At 45.5% G+C, this 24043-nt stretch overlaps 1 protein-coding gene across 1 annotated transcript; it reads right to left on the bottom strand.

The window, feature by feature from the left end:
- Positions 1–1705: 1705 nt before the first annotated feature.
- Positions 1706–10919, bottom strand: HEBP2 (heme binding protein 2). Its single transcript, XM_047860808.1, has 4 exons — positions 10695–10919; positions 10028–10163; positions 8876–9056; positions 1706–2739 (listed from the first exon to the last, which is right to left on the bottom strand). Exons 1-4 carry the CDS (start codon positions 10794–10796, stop codon positions 2541–2543), a joined length of 618 nt encoding a protein of 205 aa, XP_047716764.1. The 5' UTR covers positions 10797–10919; the 3' UTR covers positions 1706–2540.
- Positions 10920–24043: the final 13124 nt, after the last annotated feature.

The following is a 24043-nucleotide window of genomic DNA, read 5'->3' as shown; positions in this document are numbered from 1 at the left end:
TGTGCAAGCTCAGCTCTCTCTTGCTCAGCAAGCACTACGTGCAGCCTTTTGTTCTGAATACCGAAGGTGGCCTCTTCCTTTGACATGGCCATCTCTGCCCAAGAGGTCCCCAGCCCACCAGGCTTTCATCTGACTGGCTCCTTCTCGCCATCCCGTCTCAAACGTCTCTTCCTCGGAGAGGTCTGGCCTGACCCCCTGTGTGAGGTCCACTGCCCCCTGCCGAGCCACACTCTATCCCAGGGCCTCATTTCATTTGCCCGCTCTCTGTCTCTAGAATACAGACTCCAAGAGGACACTCCCTGCTGTACTTCTCAGGACGGGGGCGGGGGGGGGGGGGGGGGAGGGACTGAATGGAAGAGCAAAAGGCGTTACAGGGTTTGTTAATTTACAAAGTTGCCGATGAGGGCGGTTTCTCCCCACCACCTCGCAGCAGCCCTGCGCCTGGTGCGGGGCCTGGAACACAGCAGGTGTTCCACACGGTGAAATGTTTAGGGAGACAGGTTAAGTGATAACTAGAAAAGAAGGAACACATGACATGCACTGGGTGTTAAGGGAACTGTTTTCAGACTTCTAGAAAGACAATCTTACAAAAAAGTGACATAAACATTGACAAATGTAGACGGCTCTATGGGAAGAATTGGTGGCTGGGGGTGGGGGGTGCGCCCACCTTAATCCCTCTCACGATCCCTGGGATCCCTCCTTAAAACCTTGAACTCCCAAGGAAGCTGGATAACTCTTCCCAGGGAAATGGGACAATCCAGGCAAAGGAGAGATGGGAATGATTGCCCCACATAAGGGTCTAGGGGGAACTAGGATTTAATTTGGGGGGGGGGCGGGGAGGATCAGGCAGAATCTGACCCTGTTGACAGAGTGGTTGGAGCATGTGGGGCAGGAAAGCCTGAAGAGGAGAGGAGAAGCATAACTGATGGGACAAGAATTAGACCAAAAGCACAGGTGGATGGTTTAGCCTTAGGAAAAAGCGTAGGGGCACCTGGGTGGCTCAGTCGGTTAAGCATCCGACTCAGGTCATGATTTCATGGTTCACGAGTTCAAGCCCCGCATCAGGCTCTGTGCTGACAGTGTGGAGACTGCCTGGGATTCTATCTCTCTGCCTCTCCCCCACTCACTCGGTTTCTTTCTCAAAATAAATAAACTTTAAAAAAAAGCCCACGCATAAATTTCCTATAAATAAGAGAAGAAAAACATCTCCATAGAAATGTTGACATAAGAGATATTTTGTAGTCGGTGCCAGCCACGTAATTACAACAACGGATTCATTGCTATGAGAAACATTCTCTGGATTTAGGGCTGAAAAATGTTTTCGTTTTTAATTTATGGAAGAGAAGGGAAAAATGGGATATGCTGTGCTTGAATAGTACAAAATCCATTTTTAAATTTTAATTTTAATAAAGAAATTTTTTTAATGTTTATTTTTGAGAGAGACAGAGTGTGAGCAGGGGAAGGGCAGAGAGAGGGGGAGACACAGAATCCCAGGCAGGCTCCAGGCTCCGAGCTGTCAGCACAGAGCCTGATGCGGGGCTCAGAACTCACAAACCGTGAGATCATGACCTGAGCTGAAGTTGGATGCTTAACAGACTGAGCCACCCGGGGGCCCCGTTTTCAATCTTATCTCAGAGACGCAGAGTGAGTGCAAGCCCTGCGATCATGACCTGAGCCAAAATCAAGAGTCGGATGTTCAACCAACTGAGCCACCGAGGCACCACTCAACTTTTTTTATTGAACATATTTCAGATCACAACTAAATGCTGGTCATCAGAAGTATGCTTCTCTTCTTTCAAATGGAATTTACTGTATAAGAGATGTCTATTTTATATAGAACTCTAGAGTAAATATTAGAAATATTTACCTCCTACCAGTAGAGGCTGGTACTGTGGATATTCTAGTAGGAGGGCTAGAAGGAGTCCCCCAGTTGGTTTTGTTAAGTGAGCTGAAAAAGAAATTTAATTTCTTTTTGGCAAAAAACCAATAAATCATCAGTGCAAGCAAATACCTTTGGAAAAATAATTGCCTGAGATTTTGAAATTTTATATCCATAATAATTTCAAAGCCAGAAATCTAGCTTGTCTCGTATCAAAAATCACAACCTAAAAGGTGCAAAAGAATTTGATTTTCGTTCTCAGCTGAAGGTCACCTCTCTAGGCTTGAGAGCCGAACTGTTCCACACAGGATACCTCTTTAGCATTTTTATTGATAATAGCTAGAGGGGATAACATCCAAATGACATAAATTCAAGTCAAAAAAGGCCAACATGATTGTGATACAGCGAAGAAGGGTCAAGCAATAAGACACTTCCTGGACCCTCATAGAAATACCCACCCTCCAGAGCTGTGACTGCTTCTCATGTTTCTAGAAGACTCTCCCCTATTACCTGTGTATCTAGATAAAGCTTCAAGCATTAAAAGGCACCTTGGAAATCAGCTCAAATCACCATAGTTCTCTCGGGTAGAGATACTAGACCTGCATTTTACATGTCGGTACGTTGGATATCTACGCTAAGCAATGGTACTTCCTTTTTTCCCTCATTCAGTTTCTTTGCAGGGTTCATTTTTCTGAATCAACCACACTTCATTATTTCTATCAAGCAACTTGAAAGGACTGTTGTAGCCTGCGGTATAGTAAACCTTCTCATTGAAAACTTTTCCTTCTTCCCTCAACATGCTTGCTAATGTCAAAAGTTGTTCTTGATTCTTTTGAGCACTAGAGAATCCATCGAAAGACCTGCGAAGGAGAAAGCAAATAACCACGAATGAGGCTCATGCTGACATAAAGGTCAGTCTGAAGAGGCAAGCAGAAGCCGGTACTATTAAGTGCTGCTCCCAAGCTCCCCCCGCCCCCTCCCCCACCGCCCCCCAGCATTCTCCTCTGGTGTCCATTCTCCAAGTGGCCTCACTGAGGGGACCCCAGAGGAGGCACGTGTCCCATCTGCTGGCAGGCAGATTTGGGACTTTCACCATTTCGTGCTCTAATTCTTGCTTTTCAGACTAAGGAGCGTACAGGTGACCTGGGAAACTTGCTAAAATGCTGATTCAGAACGTCTGGGGTGGGGCCCGGGCAACCGTGTTCCTAACAAGCTCCCAATAATGCTGATGCTGCTGGTCAGTGGTGACAATGAAAGCCCCTTAGAAGATTCCCTTTCAGACTTTTAGTTTGCTGTGGAATATTTCCCCTTTCTTCCTCTCCTGGGGAAAAGGGTAGGCTCTACATTACAGATGAGTATGATACAGTTTCGAATGTAAGAATTTATAGAGGAACATTTAGGCAGCTCTTTATACCTAGCCCGAGAAGAGATTTAACAGACAGGATCAATATGCTTGGGAACACTGAGGATACGACTGACCCAGGAGTAAGGGATAGCCTCTGAGTTGGGTCTGGAATGGACGGAGTTGGCTGGAATGGATGGTCTTGCTGGGTAGAAAAAGGGAAAATGGAGAAGGATAAGAAAATGAACAGAAGTTCAAAAACACAAAGCATGTTCATAGTGAGCCACAAAATGAGCTCTGAAAGGTGAGTCAGAGCCAGAAAGAAGAGACTAGTATGTCATCCCAAGGCCTTCAGAGATTATTTGAAGGATGGTGAGCAGAAAAGTAACTTGATAGGATCCGGGAAAGACAGATGGAAAATAGACTGGAGGGAAGGAGCCAGTTAGGCGGTTGCTATGGGGATGGGGAAGAAAAGACAGGCAGAAGATTTAAATAAAAAGTGGGGAAAGAGAATAAAAGTTTAAGTATAGATTTTAAAGTATACAAACAAAAATGTCCTGAGGTTAAATTATGATGGTACATAGACCCAGCTGAGTTGCCGACATGTAAACACGATGAATTTGATTTTGAAGGTTAAGAATGGGAAACACAGAAAATAAAACATATTCCCATTATGCCTTCTGTAGCATAGGTTTTATTGTCAATGTGCCAATGGAACGATTGGTCCTACCATTCTTCAGCTAAGATGTAAGCTCTCAAGGGTACAAACCATGTCTATTTCATTCAACAATGTTCATCAGACACCCAGTATCTTTCAAATCCTCACTGAATGGTGTAGGAATCGATGTATGTACATGTACATGAAATAAAACATTGAAGATAAACTGATAACACGGTTCTAATTTTCAGAATGTTGACTGATAATTATAACTCTGAACCACGTGTTGAGAAATATTTTGCTTCCTACATTTAATATTTCCTTAACCAAGAGCCAACTTTTAGTATGCTCTGCCGAAAGGGAACTGACTTTCGGATCCCATTTCTTCCTTGAAGTCAAGTTTTGAGCCCCCTAGTTAGAAATCATCTTTTGTTTTCTGAAGACACATTGTTCTACCGTGATCCATCCACAGCTTTACTCAGTACACAAACATCTGATTCCCTTCCCACGCACCTGCCCTTGCCAGGAGCTGCAGGGTATGAACATGTACCATGCTGCTGTGTTCTTGAGAAAGTTACAGTCTGTACGTAGATCGTTATAACTGAGAATAATAGGAGAACGGAGTGGCTGGCTGACGGGAGAAACTGAGGAAGGCATCACAGATGAGGTACTATTTGATACAAGTCCTGAAGGGGAAAAGTGGATGCTCCAGGAAGAGGGGAAAGAGGAAGCTAGAGCTAGTAGGAAGACAATGTGTCTGTTTTAAGTATTTAACAGACATCAACTGATGTAATCGTCATGGCAACCCTATGAGACAGGTAGGCACTGTGACTATACACATCTTACAAAAGAAGAGCTTTAGGCAAAGAACATGTGAGTAAACCTGCCTGAGGTCACAGGTAAAGAGATGTGGCAGATCCTGGCCACGGCAATCAGGCAACAAAAAGAAATGAAAATATATGCAAACTGGCAGGGGAGAAGTAAAACTTTCACTCTTTGCAGATGACAGGATACTATAGATAGAAAACCCGAAAGACTCCACCAAAACACTGCTAGAACGGATATAGGAATTCAGCAAAGTCGCAGGATATACAATCGACGTACAGAAATCAGTTGCATTTCTACACACCAATAATGAAGCAGAAGAAAGAGAAATTAAGGAATCAATCCCATGTACAACTGTGCCCGAAACAATACGATACCTAGGAATAAACCTAACCAAAGATATGAAAGACCTGTACTCTGAAAACTAAAAAATACCGATGAAAGAAACCGAGAAGACACAAAGAAATTGAAAGACATTCCATGCTCATGGACCGGAAGAAGAAATATTGTTAAAATGTCAATACTACCCAAAGCAATCTACACATGCGATGCAATCTCTATCAAAGTACCAACGACATCTGTCGCAGAGCCGGATCAAACAATGCTAAAATTTGTATGGAACCACAAAAGACCCTGAAGAGCCACAGCGACCTTGAAAAAGAAAAAGCAAAGCTGGAGGCATCACAATTCCAGACTTCATGTTATACTACAAAGCCGTAGTGATCAAAACAGTATGGTACTGGCACAAAAACAGACACATAGATCAGCGGAACAGAATAAAAAACCCAGAAAGGAACTCACATTTATATGGTTAATTAGTCTTTGACAAAGAAGGAACAAATATCTAATGGAATATTGGACTGTGTCTTCAACAAATGGTGTTGGAAAACTGGACAGCAACATGCAAAAGAACGAAACTGGACCACTCTGTTTCACCATGCACAAAAATAAATTCAGAATGGGTTAAAGACCTAAATGTGAGACCTGAGGCCATAAAATCCTAGAAGAGAACACAGGCAGTCACTTCTTTGACATCACCTACAGCAACTTCTTTCTAGGTATGTCTCTTAAGGCAAGGGAAATAAAAGCAAAAACAAGCTATAGGGATTATGTCAAAATAAAAAAAACTTCTGCACAGCAAAGGAAACAATCAACAAAACTAAGAGGCAACCTATGGAATGGGAGAAGATATTTTCATATAAGATATCTGATAAAGGGTTAGTATCCAAATTATATAAAGCACTTATAAAACCCAACACCCCCAAAACCAAACAATCCAATTAAAAAATGGGCAGAAAACATGCACAGAGCCCCACATCGGGCTCTTCACTGACAGCAGGGAGCCTGCTTGGATTCTCTCTCCTCCTCTCTCTGCCCCTCCCCAACTCACGTGGTCTCTCTCTTGCTCTCTCTCTAAATAAATAAATAAACATTAAAAAAAAGAAAGAAAGAAAACACGAATAGACATTTCTCCAAAAAAGATATACAGATGGCCAATAGACACATGAAAAGATGCTCAACATCACTTAGCAGGGAAATGCAAATCAAAACTACAATGAGATATCACTTCACACCTATAAGAATGGCTAAAATCAACAACACAAGAAACAACGGGTGTTGGCAAGGATGTGGAGAAAGGGGGACCCTCTGGCACTGCTGGTGGGAATGCAGACTGGTTCAGCCACTCTGGAAAACAGTATGGAGGTCCCTCAAAAAGTTAAAAAAGAACTACCCTACGATCCAACAACTGCACTACTAGGTATTTATTTACCCAAAGAATACAAAAATACTAGTTTGAAGGGATACATGCACCCTGATGTTTATAGCAGCCTTATCTACAACAGCCAAAGCATGGAAACAGCCCAGCGTCCAGTGGCCATCAATTGATGAATGGATAAAGAAGACGTGGTATATACATAATATGTGGTGTATATATACATACACATACACACACACACACACACACACAATGGAATATTACTCAGGCATAAAAAAGAATGAAATCTTGCCATTTGCAACAACATGGCTGGAGCTAGAGAATATAATGCTAAATGAAATAAGCCAGAGAAAAACAAATACCATATGATTTCACTTATATGTAGAATTTAAGAAACAAAACATATGAGCAAAGGCACACACACACACACACACACACAAACCCAACAAGAAGCAAACCAAAAAAACAAACTCTTACCAATAGAGAACAAACTGATGGTTTGGAGGTGGGTGGGGGGATGGGTTAAATAGGTGACTGGGACTAAGAAGGGCACTTGCTATGATGAGCACGGGGTCAAGTGTAGAAGTGCTGAATCACTGTATCATACACCTGAAACTAACATTACACTGTACGTTAACTAACTGGAACTTAAATCAGAACTTAAAAAGACAGAGAGAGAGAGATGGAAGAAATGGCCTGCTCCGTGAAGGGCGGGAAGGTCAGGGGAACATAACCAGTGGGGAGACGGGGTTGGGTCACGTGATAAAAGACATCGTGAACAATCCGAACTTCACCCTGAAGCAAGTAGAAAGCCACAGAGATTTTTAGTGAAGTCCCAGGTTGGGGTTTATTGCTTTGCTGCTGCTGTAGTAAGGAAGATCGAGGACTCCAGTGTGAGGCGGGACAGGAAGAGAACGGCGGGCAGGTTGCTCCCAACAGCCGGGAGGCTGCTGAGGCGGAACACACGAGATCTGAGATGAATAAACATCCGAGCATCTGCGGGGGATCGGGCACTGTGCCAAGCACTAGGGTACACGAAGATGACTTGGGTGTGGTTCCCGTAAGATGAGGTCCTGAGGAAGTCCCAGGGATGGAGAGAAGGGAACAGAATCATGGATCATTTCCAAGGAGAATGGACCAGATCTGGCAATCAGTTGTCAGGGAAGAGTGCGCTGCTGGTGGCCGTGGAGACCTCTGCTGGGGAGGCTGTCTGGCTGATGCGGCCCTTTTCTTTTCTTTTCTTTTTTTATAGCTCTTTGACTGTTTATTTTATTTTTTCAATATATGAAATTTATTGTCAAATGAGGCCCTTTTCTGAGACAGCCACTAGAAGATCACTGCCCCTATAAACTGGCAATTGGGGGAAGGCTCATTTTTAGAGCTGTTGAGTTTAATCCCCACACCCTTCACATGGAAATGTCCAACAAGTAGAGAAATCAGGGCTAGAGACAATAGGAGAGTCACGGGACACAGGGAGTTAGAGCTTTGTAAACAGATCACCCAGAGTAAGTCTGTTCTGACATGAGGGTCAATGTGGAGCATTCTTGGGTGAGAGAGAGGAACAGGGTGAGAGAGAGGGACAGGTGAGAGAGAGGGACAGGTGAAAGAGAGGAACAGAAGACGAACGGCCAGAGAGTGACATTCTCAGATTTAGGCTGTGTAAGTATCCAGAGAATAGATTAGTCAATATACAAAGTCAATATACGATACACAAAGGCTTCAGGGGTCACACGGGCAAGGACTGCCATCATGTGACAAATGCAAGGGCACTGCCAAGGGTGGCAAGGGCAGTTCCAAGGAGATGGTGCGGTCTCTTCCAGACGGTGGTGTTCTGAGGAGTACATGGGAAACAGACAGAGAAACAGATGCTTTTAGCAGGTTGGTGGTGACAAGAGGGACAGAACGGAATAAAGGGACTCCCATATGAGACTGTTATCACATTCCGTGTGTGCTTTTAAATTTCAACAGAGAGAATTGAAGGAATGCGTCAAACAGGTACCCCAAGTCTGAAACGGTACATAGGAACCACTCAACTAACAGAGGCAGTAACTGCAGGAAGCGGGTACCATCCCTTGGGCCGGAGAACGCAGGGAAGAGTCTGGGGCTCTCAGAACCTCGAAGCCGGGAGGAGGGGTACCGTGCACCATGTGTTAGGATTTTCGTACAGGTTTACCTCGAGGCAGGTAAGGGCAGTCTTGTGCTTTGAGAATGATGTGCATCGCGTCTTATTTGCGGAAGGTCTGTGACACAGACTCTTCATGACACGAAGTGATTATACCCTGCAAGAGACCCTTAGTAACATATAAAACTAACCCAGCAGGAAAACCCCACAAAATGCATCAGACCTCTGTTTTGTGCAAGGGCGAAAAGCCTACTGAAATTGCATAGGAGCTAAACTGAGTGCAGCCAAGGAAAACTGGCAGTCCGCAGGGCTCTAAATTATCTACCACTTACCGGACGAACACGGTCATTTCTGCTCTGTCTTCAATGAAGACATCTGACTCTGAAGGCCTGGGCGGATCAGGTTGCTGTTCAGAGGGGATGTACAGGGAAACGGTAATGGTAGACTCGCTAAAAGGGCCTGAACCGGGCTCCACGTAGCTTGTCACTGGAGCGGTCATCTTTATTTTCATCTCTGGGCCATAAAATAGTGAATTTAAATACCATGAAAGGACCGTGAAAGCAGATTTAGTATCTGTATGGCTACTTCTAAAGACTGAATCTACTAATTTCTTTGATCTGAGTTTCCTGACTTACCTTATGCTACCGACATAAAATTTACCTTTAAGATAATTTGCATCTTTAAAAAATAAGGGCAAGGGGCGCCTGCGTGGCTCAGTCGGTTACGTGTCAAACTCCTGAGTTCAGCTCAGGTCATGACCTCACAGTTTGTGAGTTTGAGCCCATGTCAGGCTCTGCACTATGTGCAGTCTGGGATTCTCTCTCTCTCTCTCTCTCTCTCTCTCTCTCTCTGCCCCTCCCCCACTCATGCTCACTCATGCACTCTCTCTCAAAATAATAATAATAATAAAGGGAAAATGATTCAATTATCCACTGGCCACATTAAGCACTTTCTGTACGATTAATATTTTTGGTGAATACATTCTAGTTTTAGGGATAGAAAGGAAAATTAGAGATCATAGAGTCCAGTCTATTCGTCACGTTTTAAAATTCAGAAACTGAGATCCCGTAGACTAAGTGAACTGGTAAAATATAAATAGCACCAGAGCCAGAACCAGATGTCTGGCGACCCTGGATCTTGTGTTCTTTGTACCTTCCTACCTCCTGATGACTCTTACCACAGCAGTCACCAAATTATCTGGAAGCATTCGCCATGAAAAGGACTTAACACTAGCTACACAGAGGCCCAGTTCATCCGGCAGAAACAGACAAGAACAGAGGCTGAAAAGCACTACCCAGTACTACCCTCCTCTAGACTCTGCTAAGGGCCCCGAGCAGAGTCCCTGTCTTCACACTTTAAGTCTTTCATGATCTCATTATTTTTCTATTCTAAAGTATATTTCTTTAGCAAGCTAAAACGCAAGAATAAGCCTGGGCACTCAGCCACTGTATTATATATATAATTATAAGGTAAATTGTCTTCACCTTTCTCATTTTTGCCTTGAATGTAGCTGTTCAGCTTCGTAAAACCAGTTTGGATGGCTGAATCCCAGTCCATAGACTCAACGGAAGTGCTGACCCATTTGGCTGGTCCATAATGTCGGATCTCGTAACTTCCGGGCTAAAATAGAACAGAGGAAACTTGGGAAGCAATTCTAAAAAGGCAGGACGTGAGAGGCAACAGAACAGGTGACTTGGTCTCGGGTCCACCAGGATTGCCCTTGATCTCGGGACCTGCGCCCCGCTGGGATAGGCGTCTGGTTCTGGTTCCTTAGAACCGGGCAGGGCCCCTCCCCTGAGGCTCCCATCCTTGGATTTGAGCCGCTGGAGGCCTCGGCCCCACACGCAGGGGTGGGGGAGTCGGTCGGCTCTATTCTCGTTGAGACCGAGCATCTGTTACGTCCCCTGGGCCGGGAGGGTCCCACTGCGGCTAATTCGTTTTTCTTTTTTAACCTCAAGAGAAGTGAAGATGTAGCCACAGATTACGGCTAACCGACCGAATTTCCCCATCTGGGCAGCATTTCCCCACCTGGGGGCCCAGACGACTTCAAAAATTGTACTTTTTACTTAAATCTGTGGGACCCGCCGGCCCCACCGCAAATCAGCCGGCGCGCTCTGGCCCGCACCCTCCGCGCCCGTGGGAGGCGCCTACCTGGGGGCCCGCGTCCTCCGGGGCCGTCCAGCCCGGCGTCTCCACAGCCTGGGCCGCCGCGCGCTCGGCTGTCGCGGGGTCCGGCTCCAGCACCTCGGCCATGGGCGGCGCCGACGCTCCGGGGAGACAGGCTGGCGAGCGGGGCCAGGAAGGGGCCGCGCCGGGGCCGCTCCGGGCCGCCCCGCTGCGTGTGCGCGCCGCGCCCGCCTGCCCCGGCCCCCGAGTCCCCGCCCCCGCGCTGCCCCGCGCCCCGGTCACCGCGTCGACGCGCGTCCCTCCTCCCCTCGGTGCCGGGGACCCGCGTCCGCGGGAGCCGCCCCGGCCTGGGCCGGGAGGGGGCGCTGCGTCGGCGGGAGCCCGGATTCCCACCCGAGCTGCTCCCGCCGGGGCCGCGCCCCCCTTGTCGGATTCCCTCCGCAGGGGTGAGGGCCGGGGTCCGGATTGCAGGGTCCGCTTAGGCCCGGCTTCCTTTCGGACTCCCTCCCTCGCCCTTGCTTTTTAAATTACCAAGGTGTCCACTGTGGGAGCGGGGCGGTGGAGGACAAAGCAACTGGCTTTCGGGGTTTCTGGTGTAACCGGTTCGGGAAGGTCTGCGCGGCTCCACCCGCGCTGGGAGCCGGTTCTGCAGACCTGGCTGCTCCCGGGGAGCGGCGGGAGCGCCGGCCAGCACCCTAGGTGCGCTCCGCGAAGGCGGGAGGGAGCCTGCCCTCCCAGGGCGACGGTGGGCTGGCGCCTGCCGGCTCTAACCTCGCCTGTGTCTGCTGGCACCCCGTGGGCCCAGGGCTCCATGCGCGAGCTGGAAAGGGGCCCGGCCAGGGGCGTGAGGCCCTCCCTACTCACACCTAGACGGTGTTCAAGGTGCCAGCCAGCCATCAGGGTCCCTCGCAGGAGGAGGCAGATGGCGCCCCAGTCGTGCCTGGAGACGATCTTCAAGTGTCCTTGTTTACTGACCTTTCCTTGAAATGACCCCCAAACCTCTAAGTCGGTCCAACTAGAACTTTCAGGCTGGGGAGAGGGAGGTGAAAGGGGGACAGAGAAATCGGGGGGGGGGGGGGGAGCGGGTACAGCCACAGGACTCTAGTGCCTTTAAAACAAACGTTTTGTTAGATTCATTCTTTATTTTTTTCTAAGAGATTTACTGAGATGGAAATCACATACTATAAAATCCACCCGTTTAATGCGTACCATTCAGTGGTTTTTAGTATATTTACAGTTATGCAACCCTCACTACAATCAACCTTAGAGCATTGTTATCACCTCTCCCCATCCCCCAAACCCCAAATTCTTTAGCGGTCACTCCCCAGTGCCCCATCCCCAGCCCTAGGCAGCTACTAATCTGTCCTCTGTCTCTGTAGGTTTGCCTTTTCTGGCCTTTCAAATAAACGAAAGAGTGCTTCCTCTTAATCTGTGAGGCTGCCCTAACAAAACACCACAGACCGGTGGCTCATAAACAACAGAAACTTCTTTCTCACTGTTCTGGAGGCTGGAAGTCACAGAATCAGGACGCCAGAGAGTTGCCTGAGGCCCTTCTGGTGGCAGACTGCTGCTGGTGTCCTCACAAGGTGGAAGGAGCAAGGCAGCTTTCTCTGGCCTCTTTTATAAGGACACTAACCCCGTTCATGAAGGGGTCTGCCCTCCTGACCTATCACCTCCCAAAGGCCCCACCTCCTGATACCATCACACTGAGCATTTGGTTTTCAAAATGTGAGTTTCGGGGAGATGCAAACCTACAGACCATAGCAGACAGCACGTGGTCCTTTATGACGGGCTTGTCTCACTCGGCAAAATATTTCAAGTTTCACCCATTCGTGTTGTAGCATGTTTCAGTACTGCATTCCTTTTTGGGGCTGACAAATATTCCACTGGAAAATATTTTTCATCGGTGGATGGGCATTTGAATCGTTGCAAACCACCCTCCTCTAGACTCTGCTAAGGGCCCTGAGCAGAGTCCCTGTCTTTACACATTAAGTCTTTCATGATCTCATTATTTTTCTCTTCCAAAGCACATTTCTTTAATAAGCTAAAAACACAAGAGTAAGCCAGCCCCTGGCAATCACTAAGTTACTTTCCATCTCCGTGGCTCTGCCTAGTGTGGGCATTTCACATAAGCGGAGTAGAATGTGTGTTTTGTGGCCGACTTCTTTCTCTTAGTGTAATGTTTTCAAGAGTCCTCCTGGGGCGCCTGGGTGGCGCAGTCGGTTAAGCGTCCGACTTCAGCCAGGTCATGATCTCACGGTCCGGGAGTTCGAGCCCCGAGTCAGGCTCTGGGCTGATGGCTCGGAGCCTGGAGCCAGTTTCCGATTCTGTGTCTCCCTCTCTCTGCCCCTCCCCCGTTCGTGCTCTGTCTCTCTCTGTCCCACAAATAAATTAACGTTGAAAAAAATTTTTTTTTTTTTTAAAAAAAGAGTCATCCATGTTGTAGCATGTGCTAGTATTTCGTTCTTTTTTATTGTCGGATAATATCCCATTGTACGGTTCTGCTTGCAAAGCAATTGATGTTCTCTTTTTTCTTTTCTCCCTCCCTGCCCTAACAAGTGTGCAGTGGCCTGTGGATAACATCAAATGTGTTATTATGCCGACCTAAGTTTGAATTATTTAGTGAAGGCTAAATAATGAGTTTTGACCGTTTCTTAAAAAACAGCCCGTTGCTTTTAACCTATATAACGTGTGATCCACTGCGTAGGTGACTTTGCAAAGTCGGGAATACAATTTCGCTTTGCAGAAAATTTTGAGAGAAAAAGGAAATAGTTTACATTGTTGTTTAAGAAATCTGTTGTTCTTCTCCTCTGCAGAGTACCTTTTACAGTTCTCAGTCCCTTTTCTAAGGGGGGAGCCTTTTATTTATAGAAAAACAGATGTTCATTTAATTTGGAGACATTCATTTAATAGGGTGTGGAAGGTACAATTAATGAAGGTAGCAGCAGGTGACTCTGCTGAGTTATTTATAGTTATAAGGTGATAATTAGTCGTGTAAAAGTACAGAAGGAGGGAAAGAAAAGGATTTATTTCCAAATAATAGGATTTCAATTGGAACGAATTTAATGACATTCAGAAGGCTCAAGTTTTACACCCATATGTCAGAATAAGCCAGCTAGTTTTCTTCTTGATTAATTATGGTAAAATTGTTCTATCAGCTCATACATAAAGATCTCATTTTTAAGCAATCGCGACACCCAGTGTGGGGCTCCAACTCGCAACCCCAAGATCAAGAGTCACATGCTCCATCGACTGAGTCAGCAGGGCGCTCCTATTAGCTCTTATTTAATCAATGTTGGTATGACACCGTGAAGGAGATGTTCTAGTTAAGCTTTGGGGCACAGGTGGCGCCCCGTGGCTCGGGTCTACCAGCAGGTGTCTCCCTTCACCCCAGCACACGGGGAGAGAGCCCTGCGGAGCCCTGCAGCATAATCACAGCCAATTCTCATTACCGGCAGCAGCTTTGTTCTATAACGTCATCACGAACATTGAATTACTGAATACTAAACTCTTGCTTCTAGAGGAAATACAGAGTTAGGTTCCTGTGAGCCTGTGGTCCCTTGTCTTCTAGGTGTTCTTGTATAAAGATATCTTATTTAATAGATATTGTTGATTCATTAACACTGAACTCACAACCAGCAACACTGGAACTCATGCTTGAATGACGCTTGTATAACACGCATACTGTCTCCAAAAGGCACATCCCAGCTTTCCTGCACGGAGGCACAGGAGACGGCACTTCAGCACTGTGTTTGGGGCCATTTTAAGCAACAAAATCCACAAGAAGCACAAAACTGTGAAAAACATAGCACTACCCAGACTGCAGAACGGACACTTGTTAACTGCGTGAGAGCTGAAACCAGAAGGCTGAGCTCCGCCCTATTGGGCCTCAGCTGGGAGCGTGTGCATCCAGCGCTCCCAACTTCTCACCCCTCTCCTCTCCACGTGCAGATGCCCACTAGTGACCAAGAAAGTGCTGTGAGTATTGATTTGGGATTACAAATACATACCAACAAGTGGGTGACTGCAAATACAGAATCTGTGAATTGTGAAGATCAGCTAAAGGCTTCCTGCAGTAAGTTACACGAGTGACTTCCATTCATATTTCACTGATGGAAGCAAACCATAGGGCCTTGATGAACCTCAAGGAGGTGGGAAAGGACAATCCCGCTGTGTTCTCAAAGAACTCAAATAGTTGAGAGAAGCACTGATATTCATTATTGATATCATTGGGTCATTCACTGATTGTTCCATACTTGGGGCAGATTTCACTCCCAAAAGAAGTTGCAATATCATCTCCTATCCAACATGCCGTTCTTATCATGTGACTTTGATGCCTCCCCACTCCCACCCCCCCCCACCCCCCACCAAGAGATGGAGGTCTTGTGCTTCCTTTTCTTGAGACAAGACAGGTTTGTGAGTACAGGAGAAGTAACACTATGTGACTTCTGAGGCTAGATCATGAAGGACTTCCACCTGATTCTTTCTTTGGGCCAGTTTCTCTTGTAATTCAACAACCAGGCTGAAGGGAAGCCCAGGCAGCTCCATGAAGATCCATGCGTAGGTTCCAAGCTGTCTGGGCTGACAGCTGGCATCACCCTCAACCCCTATACATGTGGGTGACCGCGTTTTCAGCCCATGCTGCCTCCCCACCATTACCACTGCATCATCTCCAGACGTCCCTGATTTCTTCCAAGCCGAGGCCCTGGAGATCGTGGAGCAGACACAAGCCGTCCCTGCAGTACCCGGAGAATCTGTGAGCACAATTAAAAATTTTTTTTTTCAACGTTTATTTATTTTTGGGACAGAGAGAGACAGAGCATGAACGGGGGAGGGGCAGAGAGAGAGGGAGACACAGAATCGGAAACAGGCTCCAGGCTCTGAGCCATCAGCCCAGAGCCTGACGCGGGGCTCGAACTCACGGACCGCGAGATCGTGACCTGGCTGAAGTCGGACGCTTAACCGACTGCGCCACCCAGGCGCCCCTCTGTGAGCACAATTAAATGGTTGTTTTTTTTTTTTTATGTCACTAAGTTTGGGGTGATATGTTTTCCCGGGGAATAGCTGAAAGAGTACCTTCTATGTATAGAGCTGTAGTAGATGTTGGTGGGTTTTAGTGATGAGTAAAATTTGGTCCTAGTCTTCACATATTTGATGGTCCGGTCACTGTTTGCCCTGGGGCTACTCTTACACCCATAACGTAATTAAATATTTGGTCTTTTTGTAGTAATCATTATCTGAAATATGGTAACTGTAAAATGTGTAGCAACTTGCTAGTCTAACAGGAAATGTAACCTTTCCATTAGTCGGGCTTCTCCTTTAGTTTTGGTGAGAATTATCCTCCTCCTCCATTATTTAGACACAAAACAACCCATGAAACCCCTTTTACACTAAGCACTTTGCTCAGTCCCTGACACATAATTGCTTGATAAATGTTGGATGAATGCCAGCCAGAATGTATATCAGACACATAGATAGTGCTTGAATGTTTTTAGGAGCACCTGTGAGTCACCTTTCTAATGAATGGGCCACAGAAAATGAAGAGACACTTTTTTTTTCGAACGTGGGGTCAAGGGTAAGGAGGCTCAGGTCTAAAGCTGAGAATGTCTTTAAAAATTAAAACATCAATTCTGATCAATAGGAGGCCTGATATAATTTCTGAGACGGTGATGAGTGGCTATTAAAAAAAGGAAGGGGCATATCCATACTGATTTTTTAAGAGGATCATGCTTTGAAGTGAAAAGAGATAGCCAACTATGCCACAGCTAGGTAGCTGCATAACTCACATTCTCAAAAAGCTCTTGAAAAGAAAGTAAACCCTTGATGTAGTTAAGAGGAAATATTTTTAATAGATCATTTGATTAAGGGCCATTTTTTAAAAACTAAGGGCAGTTAAGATGTTCCCTTAAACTCTTATCTACGGGGCTTTTGCGGTTGCCATACATTATTACATTACTTCCTGACTAGGAAAAATGAAAGAATTGGGAGGAGGTGGACTTGATTCCCTACTGACTTTTTTTAGAGGAGAGGTGCCCAGTGTTTCAGTGCTCCCCGTTCTGAGAAGAGGAGCTGCTCAGCCCCAGTCTCGAACATACACCTATGAATCAGTCGGTTCTCAGCCTGTTCTTGGGTCCTGCGTAATGGTCTCCCCCGGTGGTGCCTCCTGAGTTTGTTTGGACCTGCATGTTCAGAATGAGTTCCGGGCATGGGAGAGGTCAGTGGCAGATTGACTTGGCTCCATGACGGAGGAAAAGTTTAGCAGCAATGCCTGGGACATCTCGTCTCCTAGATCAGTGCTTCTCAAGCCGTGATGAAGCATCTTCTCGCCTTAAGAAATAAAATTCTAATTCATCATAAACCACTCTGTGATTCTACTGCACAAGACTGTGTGCTGCTCACCATGTGGTTCTTAACCCATGAGTTCAACAATAATTTAATTGGTCTATACCATGCTCAGTGAGATGAGTCTACTGATGAAGTGCATGGATTTTGTAAAATTGTTGAGTTCCCATGGCATTTCTAGACACTTCCTGTCAATTTCTCTATCTTATGTCAGACTGGTAACACATAGTTTATGAGCCAGCACCATTTCATGGATCATGCCTTGAAGAATACTGATTTAGATGACCTTCCCAGTCTCCTGGTGTTTTCTGTTGTGGAAGGTTATTATTGATTCAATTTCTTTAATGGATGTAGGCTTATGCAGGTTGTCTATTTCTTTTTGTAGGAGTTTTGACAGATTATATCTTTTAAGGAATTGGTTCATTGCTTCTAGGTTATCAAATTTATGGACGTGGAGTTGTTTATAATATTCCTTTTGTATCATTTTTTCTTTAAAAAAAGAAATAAAAGAAGAATATAGAATCTATAGATTCTATAGTGATGTCCCTTTAATTTCTTTTTTTTTAATCAATTAATTAATTTATTTTGAGAGAGAGAGAGAGAGAGAGAGAGAATGTGCACAAGCAGGGGAGGGGCAGAGAGAGAGGAGAGAGAGAATCTCAGTGCAGAGCCTGACATGTGGCTTGAACTCCCTAACTGTGAGATCATGATCTGAGCCCAAACCAAGAGTCATTTGCTTAACCGACTGAGCCACCCAGGTGCCCCTCTTTTATTTCTGATATCAGTATTTGTATTTTCTCTTTTTTTCTTAGTTGGCCTGGCTATGACCTTATCAATTTTATTTATTTTCAAAGAGCCAGCTTTTGGTTCTCTTGATTTTCTCTGTTGAGTTCCTGTTTTCATTTTCATTGATTTCGCCTCTAATTTTTATTATTTCTTTTCTTCTGCTTACTTTGGATTTAGTTCACTTTTCCTTTTCTAGTTTTGTAATGTGAAAGCTTAAATTATTGATCTGAGATCTTTCTTCTTTTCTAAAATGTGCATTAAACACTATAAAATTCCCTCTAAGCACGGCTTTTCCTGTATCTGCAAATTTCGATAAGTTGTATTTTTTTTTTCTTACTGATTTTCCACCTGCTAGATCTGTTTCTGACAGAGAGGTATCTCCACCTATAATCCTGGATTCATCAATTTCCCTGGCAGTTCTCTCAGTTGTTTTTAAAACTTTTTTTTAATGTTTCTTTATTTTTGAGAGAGAGAGAGAGAAAGAGAGAGAGAAAGAGAGCATGAACAGGGGAGGGGCAGAGAGAGAGGGAGGCACAGAATCGGAAGCAGGCTCCAGGCTCCAAGCCCCAAGCCGTCAGCCCAGAGCCCGACTCGGGGCTGGAACTCATGGAGATCATGACCTGAGCCGGAGTCAGACACCCAACTGACTGAGCCACCCAGGCGCCCCTCTCTCAGTTTTTACCTCAAGTGTTTTGACACTCTGCTGTTAGGTGTATGAGCATTAAACATTTCTATGTCTCCTTGTAGAACTGACCCCGTTAATGTTATGTGATGCTACTCTTATCCCTGATAACTTTTCTTGCTCTGAAATCTGCAATTAATATAGCTACCCCTGCTTTCTTTTGATTAGTGGCAGCATAGTATATCTTTCTCCAACCTTTTATTTTTAGTGATATGTGTCTTTATATTTATAGTGGTTTCTTGTCGACACGATGTAGTTGAGTCTTGGGGTGTCTGGGTGGCGCAGTCAGTTGAGCGTCCGACTTCAGCCAGGTCACGATCTCGTGGTCCGTGAGTTCGAGCCCCGCATCAGGCTCTGGGCTGATGGCTCAGAGCCTGGAGCCTGTTTCCGATTCTGTGTCTCCCTCTCTCTCTGCCCCTCCCCCGTTCATGCTCTGTCTCTCTCTGTCCCCAAAATAAATAAACGTTGAAAAAACAAACAAACAAACAAAAAAAACCGATGTGGTTGAGTCTTGTTTTTAATCTACTCTGATAATATCTGTCTTTAATTGGTGTATTTAGACCACCAAAGGTTAAAGTGTTATTGATATGGTTGGATTAGCCTCTACCATATTTATTACTGTTTTCTATTCCCTGCCCTGTTCTTTGCTTCTGTTTTTGTCTTCTTTTCTTGCCATTTGTGGTGCTATCTGGGCAATTTAGAGGATTCCATTTGTCTCATTTCTTAGTATGTCAATTATGCTTTTTTTTTTTTTAACTTCCTTTACTGGTTGCCCTAGAGTTTGCAATATACACTTATGACCAATCTAAGACAACCTTCTTTTTTTTAATGCTTAGTTGGAGAGAAAGCACATGTACATGAGTGGGGAGGGGTGCAGAGAGGGGGAGGGGTGCAGAGAGAGAGAGAGAGAGAGAGAATCCCAAGCAGGCTCCCCATTGTCAGCACAGAGCCCGATTTGGGGCTCGAGTTCATGAACTGCGGGATCATGACCTGATCCAAAATCAAGTGAGACGCTCATCCAGCTAAGCCACCCAGGCTCCCCTCTAAGTCAACTTTCAAATAACACGATACTGCTTCACCAGAGGCACAGGTACCTTATAATAACAAAACATTCTTCATTTCCCTCCTGTTTCTTGCTGTCATTGAATATCATTTATATGAATGCTATAATCATCAAATACATTATTATTATTATTTTGAACCAATTGTTACCTGTTAGATCAATTAAGAATACGAAAGGGGCACCTAGGTGACTCACTCGGTTAAGCTCTAGACTGTTGATTTCAGCTCAGGTCATGGCTCATGGGATTGAACCCTGTGAGTTGGGCCCCTGTGTTGTCAGTGAAGCCTGCTTGGGATTTTCTCTCTGCCTCTCTCTCTGCCCCTTCCCCACTTCTACTCTCTCTCTCTCTCTCTCTCTCTCTCTCTCAATAAATAGGTGAACTTAAAAAAAAAAAGAATAAGAGGGTGCCTGGATGGCTCAGTCGGTTGGGCGTCCGACCTCGACTCAGGTCATGATCTCACGGTTTGTGGGTTCGAGCCCCGCGCTGGGTTCTGTGCTGACCGCTCAGAGCCTGGAGCCTGTTTCGGATTCTGTGTCTCCCTCGCTCTCTGCCCCTCCCCCACTCATGCTCTGTCTCTGTCTCTCAATAATAAATAAATGTTAAAAAAATTTAAAAAAAAGAATAAGAAAAAAACGTTTACTTTACTTTCACTTATTCCTTCTCCCAACCTCTTCCTTTTTTTTTTTTTTTAAATTTTTTTTTTCAACGTTTTTTATTTATTTTTGGGACAGAGAGAGACAGAGCATGAACGGGGGAGGGGCAGACAGAGAGGGAGACACAGAATCGGAAACAGGCTCCAGGCTCTGAGCCATCAGCCCAGAGCCCGACGCGGGGCTCGAACTCCCGGACCGCGAGATCGTGACCTGGCTGAAGTCGGACGCTTAACCGACTGCGCCACCCAGGCGCCCCAACCTCTTCCTTTTTTTATCTGAGTTCTAACCTACATCATTTTCCTTCTCTTTGAACAACTTCTTTTGATATTTCTGGCAAGGTGGGTCTACTGGCAACATATTTCCTGTTTTTGTTTGTCCGAGAGAGTCTTTATTTATCCTTCACTTTTGAAGAAAAATAATTTCATAGGGTACAGAATTCAGGTTGGTGTTTTCTTTCTTTCCGCACCTCTCAACCCTTGAAATATCTCACTTCACTCCACCAGCTTGCGTCATTGCTGAGGAGAAGTTGGGCATAACTCGTCTCTTTGCTCCTCTCCAGGTAAGGTGTTTTCTTGCTCTGGCTTCTTTCAAGATTGTTTTTTAATCTTTGATTTGCTGCAGTTTGCATATGGTATACCTAGGTGTAGTGTTTTTTGTTTTTGTTTTTGTTTTCCTTTTTTGGAATTATTCCCACTTGGTGTTCTCGGAGCTTCCTGGATCTGTGATTTGACAGTAATTTGTGGGAATTTGCGGTCACGATTTCTTCAACTATTTCTTCCGTGCCTTTCTCTTTTTCTTCTCTTTCTGGTATTCCTGTTATGTGTATAACACCTTTTATAGTTGTCTCTTGGTTCTTGGATATTCTGTTCTGTATTTTTTTCTCTCTTGGCCTGTTTTAGAAGTTTCTAGTAACATATCCTTAAGCTCTGAGGTTATTTCCTCAACTGTGTCTAGTCTACTAGTAAGCCCCTGAAAAGCATTCTTCATTTCTGTTGCAGCGTTCTTGAACTCTAACATTTCTTTTGAGTTCTTTCTTACAATTCCTGTCTCTCCATTGACATTACCTTTCTGTTCCCGCATGTTGTCTGTATTATCCTTTAGAGCCTTTTGCATATTTTTCAGTGTTATTTTACGTTTCTGTTCTGATAATTCTGGTATATCTGAGTCTGGTCCTGATCTGAGTTGCTCTGTCTCTTCAAACTGCATTTTTTTTCTTTTTTTGGTATGTCTTGTAATTTTTTTTTAATGTTTATTTTTGAGAGAGAGAGAAAAAAAGAGAGAGAGAGAGAGAGAGGGCATGAGCAGGGGAGGGGCAGAGAGAGAAGGAGACATAGATCTGAAGCAGGCTCCAGGCTCTGAGCTGTCAGCACAGAGCCCGATGAGGGACTCAACCTCATGAACTATGAGACCATGACCTGAGCCAAAGTCGGACACTCAACTGAGCCACCCAGGTGCCTCTGCCTTGTAATTTTTTGTCAAAAGGTGGACTTGATGTGCTGGGTAAAAGGAGCTGCAGTAAATAGGTCTTTAATAATGTGGTGGTTAGGGCAAGGAGGAGGAGGAGGGAGAAGGAAGAGTCTCTAGTCCTATGATTAGATCTCAGCCTTTAAAGAATCTTTTTTTAATGTTTATTCACCTTTGAGAGGGACAGAGTACGAGCAGGGGAGGGACAGAGAGAAAGGAAGACAGAGAATCTGAATCATGCTCCAGGTTCTGAGCTGTCATCACAGAGCCCAACGTGGGGCTCAAACCATGAACCCCGAGATCATGGCCTGAGCTGCTTAACTGACTGAGCCATCCAGGTGCCCCTAGGTCTCAGCCTTTTTTAGTGAGCCTGCTTCGCTGGGCTGTGAACTTCACAAGTGCCTCTCCCTTTTCCTTCACTCCCTTGAGTAGAACAAGATGGCCAGAAGGGCTGCAGTTGGGTATTTTCCTTCCCTGGTGTAAGGCTCCAACAGGTGGGGCTGAGAATTTCCCTTTCCCCAGGTTAAGTAGGCTCTCATGAAGCCCAGCCAATTAAGCCGGGGTAAAAGGGCCTCCGCCTTCGTCTGAGGGGAGCATTTGCGAAGACCGGAGCGCTCCGGCTATTTCAAAATGGTTCCCTTCCCTTCTCCCCCTCCCAGAAGCAGGAGGGGATTGTCCTCAGACCTTCACTGCGGAGAACCGGGCAAGGCTCCTAGAGGCAAACTTCACGAAGTGTGGGGGCCCCCTCTGGAGTTTGTGATTCTTAGATTTAATCACCCTGAGCCTCCAGCCATCTGTCCGTCACAGTTCAGGTCTCCCTACACCCACACCGGTTCCTGAGGAGGTTTTTGCTCACGGATTTCCGCTCTTGTAAGTGGTGATTTTCTGTTTCTGCCTGTTTCTCTCACTTTGGGGGCAGTGGTTTGTCCTGTGACCTTAGTTCTCTGACGGATCCAAGAAGTGTGGATTCTTCAGTTCAGCTTTTCCTTGCGGCTGGGATGGAGTGTTGGCTTCCGGGCTCTTGACGTGCCAGACCCCAGACTCCTTTCCTTCTTATAAAGTGATGCCTGGCCAATATTTTCTGGGCTAGTGCAGAATCTGGTGAAAATGGCCACATTCCAGTCAGTGTTTACCTTTTCTGGCCACACTTACTTCTTCCCCCAAATAGTTCTTGGTTGTCAACAATCGGTTTTTTCCTTTGTGGATTCTCTTCAGCTCCACTCTGTCTGTGGGGACAGGCCCACCCGTGTTTTCCAGGCGGGTCAACATTTAAGCAAGGGCGGTCTTTCATAGTCTGCTTGCAAAGCCTGCTTCGTGAATTGAATTGGCTACAGCTGCGTATTAGGCTGATGGCCTCCAGAGGGTACAGAAAAGGTTGGGTACTAAGTGATGGCTCAGAGCTAGAGTCACAGACCTAGTTTTCTCTCAGCCTGTAACCTTACATCCATCCACATTGAAGCTCACCTGTATTTTGTGGCCTACTCACATTACTTCATCGCTTTCAGCCTTGCTTTTTTTTTTTTTTTAAACATTTATTTATTTTTGAGACAGAGAGAGACAGAGCATGAACGGGGGAGGGGCAGAGAGAGGGAGACACAGAATCTGAAACAGGCTCCAGGCTCTGAGCTGTCAGCACAGAGCCCGACGCGGGGCTCGAACTCACGGACCGCGAAATCGTGACCTGAGCTGAAGTCGGCTGCTTAACCGACTGAGCCACCCAGGCGCCCCTCAGCCTTGCTTTTATATCAGCATCACCGGCTCTGTTTCAGTTTAGTTGGTCTAGGTAGGTGCTGGTATTGGCATTGCTAAAAGTTCAAGTAATCCTACCATGCAACCAGGGTTGAAATCCATTGGTTCCTAGCAGGGGTCAGCATGCTGTTTCTTTAAAGGACCAGATAGTAAATATTTTAGGCTTTGAAGGGCATTATAGTCTCTGTTGCAATCACTCTAGTCTGACGTAGCAGCCACAGGCAAGTGGCAATAGCTTGTGTTCCAATAATTGTATTTCTAGACGCCAAAATTTGAACTCATATAATGTCATGTGTCACAAAATCCTTCTTCTTTTGCTGTTTTTTTTTTTTCAACTATTTAAAAATGTTGGGGTGCCTGGGTGGCTCAGTCAGTTAGGCGTTCGACTTGGGCTCAGGTCACGATCTCGCAGCTCGTGAGTTGGAAACCTGCATCGGGCTCTGTGCCGACAGCCCAGAGCCTGGAGCCTGCTTCGGATTCTGGGTCTCCCTCTCTCTCTGCCCCTTCCCTGCTCGTGCTCTCTGTCTCTGTCTCTGTCTCTCTCTCTCTCCCTTCCTCAAAAATAAATAAACATTAAAAAATTAAAAAAGAATAAAAATGTAAAAACAATTCTTGTCTCCAAGACATACGGTA

This window comes from Prionailurus viverrinus, chromosome B2 (assembly GCF_022837055.1).
Source record: "Prionailurus viverrinus isolate Anna chromosome B2, UM_Priviv_1.0, whole genome shotgun sequence".
Classification (NCBI taxonomy): Eukaryota; Metazoa; Chordata; class Mammalia; order Carnivora; family Felidae; genus Prionailurus; species Prionailurus viverrinus.
This window is presented reverse-complemented; position numbering and strand designations above follow the sequence as displayed.

Coding starts and splice junctions, on each gene's coding strand:
- HEBP2 (XM_047860808.1), bottom strand. CDS start 10,796: ATGGCCGAGGTGCTGGAGCCGGACCCCGCGACAGCCGAGCGCGCGGCG. Junction 10,164..10,694: donor CGGAGGACGCGGGCCCCCAG/GTAGGCGCCTCC, acceptor GTTCTATTTTAG/CCCGGAAGTTACGAGATCCG. Junction 9,057..10,027: donor TCAAGGCAAAAATGAGAAAG/GTGAAGACAATT, acceptor TTTATGGCCCAG/AGATGAAAATAAAGATGACC.